We start from the raw sequence: 6092 nt of genomic DNA, 5'->3' as shown, positions 1-6092 counted from the left end.
TTTCCATCCAGGAATCCATGATAATCGTAGGTCATAAGATTCATAAAATCGACGTATTTAACGACTTCTGGGACGATGTATGACAGCTTGGTCGTCGCTTCGGATGCGCCGACTGCTACTGTCAGCAACAAATTCTCCTTGTCAAATCTCTCCCGTAATTCCTTCAGAAGTAGTATGAAATTTTTCCTATCGGCCTCGACTCCGCCTCTTTGGTTTGGATATTCCCAATCAAAGTCAAGGCCATCGAAGTGATATTTTTTAACAAAATTTACGACTTGGTCGATGAAAATTGTGCGTTTTTCACTGCTAGCAACCAGTTGGGAATATTTGGTGGATCCCTCGTTCCATCCACCGATTCCAATAAGGAATTTCGTACTGGGACTCTGTGTGCGCAGCTGAACAAACTTGTTGAAGCCATCCTTACCCCCATCATCCGGAAGATCAGCAAACGGGTCTAAGATCTTTATGCCTTCATCCTCGTTAAGTCCAATGAACGCGTAGATCAGATGCGTGCAAAGTGTTGAATCGAACTCGGAAATATTGAAATTGCCATTCCCTGGTCGATACACTGCCCAGCTACCGAAATAGCAGACGATTTTTTCTACAAAGTAAACAGTCGAGTGATATTACACCAGTTACGGCCGAGTTTCTTTAGCATTATTACGCAATCGTTCGTTGACCGACGCTTTATTTACCGCATAACTAATAAGGGAAATTATTTTGCCAATTAAACACTAAAAACACTAAAGTCGTGTGATTGATGAACTTTCAAACGACAGGCTAATTAACATCATATTCCATGCGGTGAAGACCAATTAATAATATGTATTAAACTTTTCTAATTGAGTCTATCAACCCACCTTAAGTTGAACGGACTAATTGTTTTTAGCGATGAAACTTTTTGTCAAACTGTGCGAATTAAAAAACACTCATTTCTATGAGTATTGTCGGATTTGGTAAATATTACTTTCTTACTTAATTGGTTAATCTTTATCTTTATAACAATGAACAGCAGATATTCAAATATTCTGTCTCGTTTACATCATCATCATATTCCAATTACTTATTCGATGTCATTAAAAAAAGTGCATGAAATATAAAGCGATTAGCGACACAATCGTAACATTCGTATTTTTATGAACATATGAGAATTATTACGTTATAAATAAAAGAAATATTTTCTTTAACTAAATTTATACGAATTAAAAATATATATATATATATATATATATATAAATTAAGATTAACAAGATTAACAAAAATCGTTTATTAATCGTTTATTAATTGACAAAAACAAAAAACAAACAAAAAATAACAAAAAAAAAAAAAAAAAAACAGCCTAAAATCTATAATAGACAGGTCATTATAGAGTCATTGAAAAATGGAAATTTAAAATTTTCTATTCGTTTGAATTTTAATATTTTATCCATCTGCGTAAATATTATGCATCATATTCCAAATTTATGGCCTAAAGTATGAGTAGAATTCAAATTAGTACCAAAGTTCTGGACTTTCAAATTCCTTCTTCATAATAAATTCAAGTTTGTTTTGACACATTTTTACACGAAGAAAAATATAAAAATAATGAATAAATCAAAATTAAACCTTACTGAAAGAGAACGTAAAACAATAGTTAAATTTAAATAGTTTTAATTGAGTATTATAAAATAATTCTAATTGGGATATCATAGTTTTTTACATTAATTTTATAAATTTACGGATATGATATATTGAATCACCACTCTTCCATAGCAATTTTACTGCATAATAAATTAGGTTCCAATTTAGTTAACAAAAAAAATAATAAATAATTATTATATCATATTGTGTATTGAAATAGAAATAAATATTGTATTGGTAATATTGGTAGTAACGATGATCGTGACATCGTTAAATTTATTATTATTTTTATTGCTAATGTCGTTGTTATATATATATTCATTAATAATTATTATTGTTATATTAGGTTTTTCATTGCATCTTCAAAAATTATTACATACGAAAATATGAAAATATTTTTTTTTTTTTTCATGCATTTAGCAGTTTATTAATTTTTCACAATTTCTTAATAATTTTATAAAAGATAAAAATTAGTTTTTTTCAATATCTGATCAAATTTTGAAAGTCTCAACCTACTTACTTTGCATTTTAACGAAACACAATACTTTTCTTACGTGATTCCAATTATTATCATCGAAAATTCATTCAAATACACCTAGCGCATGCAATCATTCTCGAATAATATTTTTAGTTTTTACATTAAAATAAGTAATAGTATATATATAAAAAAAAAAAAAAAAAAAAACAAAAACAAAAACACTCACTTTGATTAAATGCCGTGATATAAGCCAATAAGCTTACAATTACTAAAAATATTGCTTTCATTTTTTTAGATTTTTACTTGTCAGGATTTTTTATTAAACTGAATGTTGAAATATTAGCTCTTTATCTTTTATGGATAATATTTCCCATTTTATACGAAATAATATCAAATGATAAGCCGTTAAGTTATCATATTTTAGTACCTGCTGAGAGTGGTAACAAACAATATTTTTTGAAATAATATTTGCCATCCTTCATAAAACATTATTTAAATAGTATTTTAATTCTTGATTAAATAGCGTATTAAATCCATACAAATTATGTTATCATCATTTCTGTTTTCCAATGAATATTAAAATTGAAGAAATGATTAATCATTCCCGTTGTTTATAATTATCAATCTACTATATTCGCGTTGACAATAATTAGCTATAATAAATGAATATGATCTGATTATATTTTTAAGTTGGTACTAATAGATAACTTTTTTTTTAGTTTTTTTTTTTTTTTATAATCCTCTTGAATACGTAATTATAGAAATAGTTGTATAGTTTATTGAATTGAAAGTAAGTTTTGTTTTCATAACACGAATTCAAATAAACTTAATTACATAAGAAGACGTGTAAATACACACATTTATTACTATTATTATTGTTATTATTATTATGTTTTTTACATATAAAATTTTGTAAAGATTCTCTTGAAAGTACATGGCGCAAATAAATATTTGTAAAATATTTTTATGAATATATTTTTTCATATTTTTCAAAATGTTAATCGCATATGCATTTATTATTACGCGAATACAGGATATTTGCTTATTAAATATGAAATAAATTTTACATTAAGTTTACAATATGTTCTCAATAATCGAAATCTACATTTTAGTAGATAATTAAATATTTTCTAAATAATTTATTATTTATATGAATTTTGAATTCTATTCGAATGTTCTCGAATCAATGTTCATACGAAGGAACAAATATGCAAAAGGCATATTAATTTTGCAACATACTCGCATTTGTGCAATTAATTATATTGAGAAACCTTTCATTGATGCCAATTTTATTCATTCGTCTGGAATAATATGCTAATCATTTTTCAACGGATGATATTTCTTAAGCCAGAACCTTCGCATAAATAGGATATTGTAAACAAAGCATAATAGGATTATATAAATGAATTTTCGTTTTATGCAGTAATATTATACTAATACACAGTGTATAAAAAAAAAAAAAAAAAAAAAAAAAAAAAAAAAAAAAAAAAAAAAAAAAAAAAAAAAAAAAAAAAAAAAAAAACAAAACAAAACAAAACAAAACAAAACAAATACTAAAAAAAATAAGATAGCAATATAGGACATTTCTCTTTAAGAATTGATAATTACGAGTAAGAAGTAATTTTTATAATTAATCTCTTTTAATTGTAATGGGATGATGAATCGCGATTAATAGGCGAACGAGGAAATGCACTTTAATCGAATGTACAAACAATGTATTTTTGAATAAACAATGAGATACGAGGAACATATTTTTTTTATCAGTTTCTCAATAATTTAATTGACAAAGATTTTAATCGAGCCGAGCTCCACACTCCGTAGGTGGCCATTGTCATTTTACATAATGTCTAATTGAGCATTCTACTTTAAAATAATTAAAAATTTTTAATCAAAAGAATTTTCAAGTCTATGTTATATGGAATATCTATGTTTCAGTCGAAGATCATTTGTTTTAGTTGATGGGGCATAGTTTGACAGATGACTAGCAAGTTTCTTTCGTGATATCATTCGTATCCGCCACATGATTGATGACGCGCGGTAATAGATAATAAAAGAAAGTATTATCCATGTTAAAATTTCCCTTCGTCTTCTTCTTATTCTTCTTCTTCTTTCTTTTCTTCGAATAATTTCGAAATTTATGTCTATTCTTAATACATAACGATAAAACGCGCCTTAATGAATTTCAGTTGATAACAATAATAATGACTCTATAAACCAATTAGTCCAACAATTATCCTCTCGTTGTATATACACAGATGAATGCCGTTAGTCATAAAATATCGATGATAAACTGACAAACATTTTAAAGTAACGGACAACTGAAAGATTTTTTATTATTACGATGCATTGTTATTTGATAAACTGTTCTACTAAGTCACCGCAGACTTTAATCAATCAATTGCCACGAAGTATATTCAGTTTTAACGGACGTTAATTTTTATCAACACTCGTTAAATTCATTTTTTCACTATTCTTTCTTTCTATCTTTCTTCCTTTCTTTCAATTCTTTTTTCTTTCAAAATTCTCGAAAGACTTGTACTTCAAACCTATTTCATGCAAAGTTGTACTACTACGCGGAGAGTATGCAAAGAGACAGAGATATAGAGGGGGAGGGGAGGAGAGTTATCGATGAAATATGTATTTGAAAATTGAATATCCACGAAGTTGAAGAAATTTTCGATGCTCACAGGCTTTTAAAAAATTATATTCCTGACCAGGTGGTCGGCCAAAATTCCGCTTAGTGTTCCATGAAGTCGCGCGTGGGGCGCTCAGGACTATTTGCGTCCTCGTCTCTCTCTCTCTCTCTCTCTCTCTCTCTCTCTCTATCTTTCGAGTCAACAAGTCGCAGAGACCTGAAAGGATGTAGTAGCGCCAAACCTACCTGCGTGCTCGAGGTCTCGTTTCGCTTGTGTTCACTTCACACGCGCGCAATATAAGTTATCAGACAGCGAAGAAACCGTCGTAATTACCAAGTCTTTTAATACTTTTAATGGTGTGCCAAGGCCACGTGCTATTTCTAAGAATAGCAAAGACATGTGGATTTAAGTTGGTTTGCGCGTTAGAATAATTTTCCAATGTACCGTTTAAAAGGATTCAGTTTTGATTTCTCAATAATGTTGGAGCCTCTTTATTCCATCTTGGACGAGCTTTTGTACATTCTTGCCTGCCACTTAGATACGCTCTACCAAAGTTCCAAAGGGATCTTGATGTGGAAGTGGCCAATCATTCATCGCCTCCTCTTAATTTTGTCTAATTCTTCCAATTGTATCACGTCTATTTATCAGGTCATTCGAGTAGATTACGCCGACCGAGCTAGAATTCAATTTTAAGCGCTCGCAAGAGCACGTGGCACGCACTATCGGAGCTTGCGCCTATCTCAGCCAAGGGACATTCGAGGTCTTATTTGGAAATAATTGATGAGTGTGTATTACGACGTTGGCCTATGTCCCGAGTCTGCTCAAGTAAATCTCGGCTTTAACATATCTTTTTAAGGATGAAGTCGTGCACGTCCCGGGCCGACGACTGGATACGGCTCTTCGCGAAATGAATGAAAAACAAAAAAGAGGAAACTTCGCTTAGAGGATTTGGGTGGATCGAGCGAGCCTGGCGAAAGCTACCCCGGCCTATCTTTAAATATCATGCGGACGATTGTAGAATTATGGAGAGACTTAAATGATGTCGTCGTCGAGAGAGAGAGAGAGAGAGAGAGACAGACAGACAGACAGATAAACTATACATCTTTCAAATGTGACATCTTGGCAAAGGGAGTGAGGGAGACGTTGTAGCTACTACGTAATGTAACATCAGCAATGGCCAGCCAAGGATCCATGCTTTAAAGTGGACTTGTGTGGCTATTGCGAAAGCCCCGATGAGCTCCCGAGCGAGAGATCGTCGTCATGTATGTAAGAAGACGCAACCTACTCTATCGAATACATTTTCTCTCCCTCTCTTATTCCCCTTTTTCTTCTCTCTCTCTCTCTCTCTCTCTCTCTCT

At 30.9% G+C, this 6092-nt stretch overlaps 1 protein-coding gene across 1 annotated transcript in view; it reads right to left on the bottom strand.

Moving 5' to 3' along the window:
- LOC105363641 (probable chitinase 2) overlaps positions 1 to 2426 on the bottom strand; it is a 4214-nt gene extending 1788 nt beyond the window's left edge. The window contains 3 exon segments of the mRNA XM_011501386.1: positions 1 to 3; positions 6 to 601; positions 2325 to 2426. The exon segment at positions 1 to 3 is cut by the window's left edge and continues 78 nt beyond it. Coding sequence (XP_011499688.1) covers positions 1 to 3; positions 6 to 601; positions 2325 to 2385 — 660 coding nt within the window. The 5' untranslated portion in view covers positions 2386 to 2426.
- Between the last annotated feature and the right edge of the window lie 3666 nt (positions 2427 to 6092).

This window comes from Ceratosolen solmsi, unplaced genomic scaffold, assembly GCF_000503995.2.
Source record: "Ceratosolen solmsi marchali unplaced genomic scaffold, CerSol_1.0 scaffold3, whole genome shotgun sequence".
NCBI lineage: Eukaryota > Metazoa > Arthropoda > Insecta > Hymenoptera > Agaonidae > Ceratosolen > Ceratosolen solmsi.
This window is presented reverse-complemented; position numbering and strand designations above follow the sequence as displayed.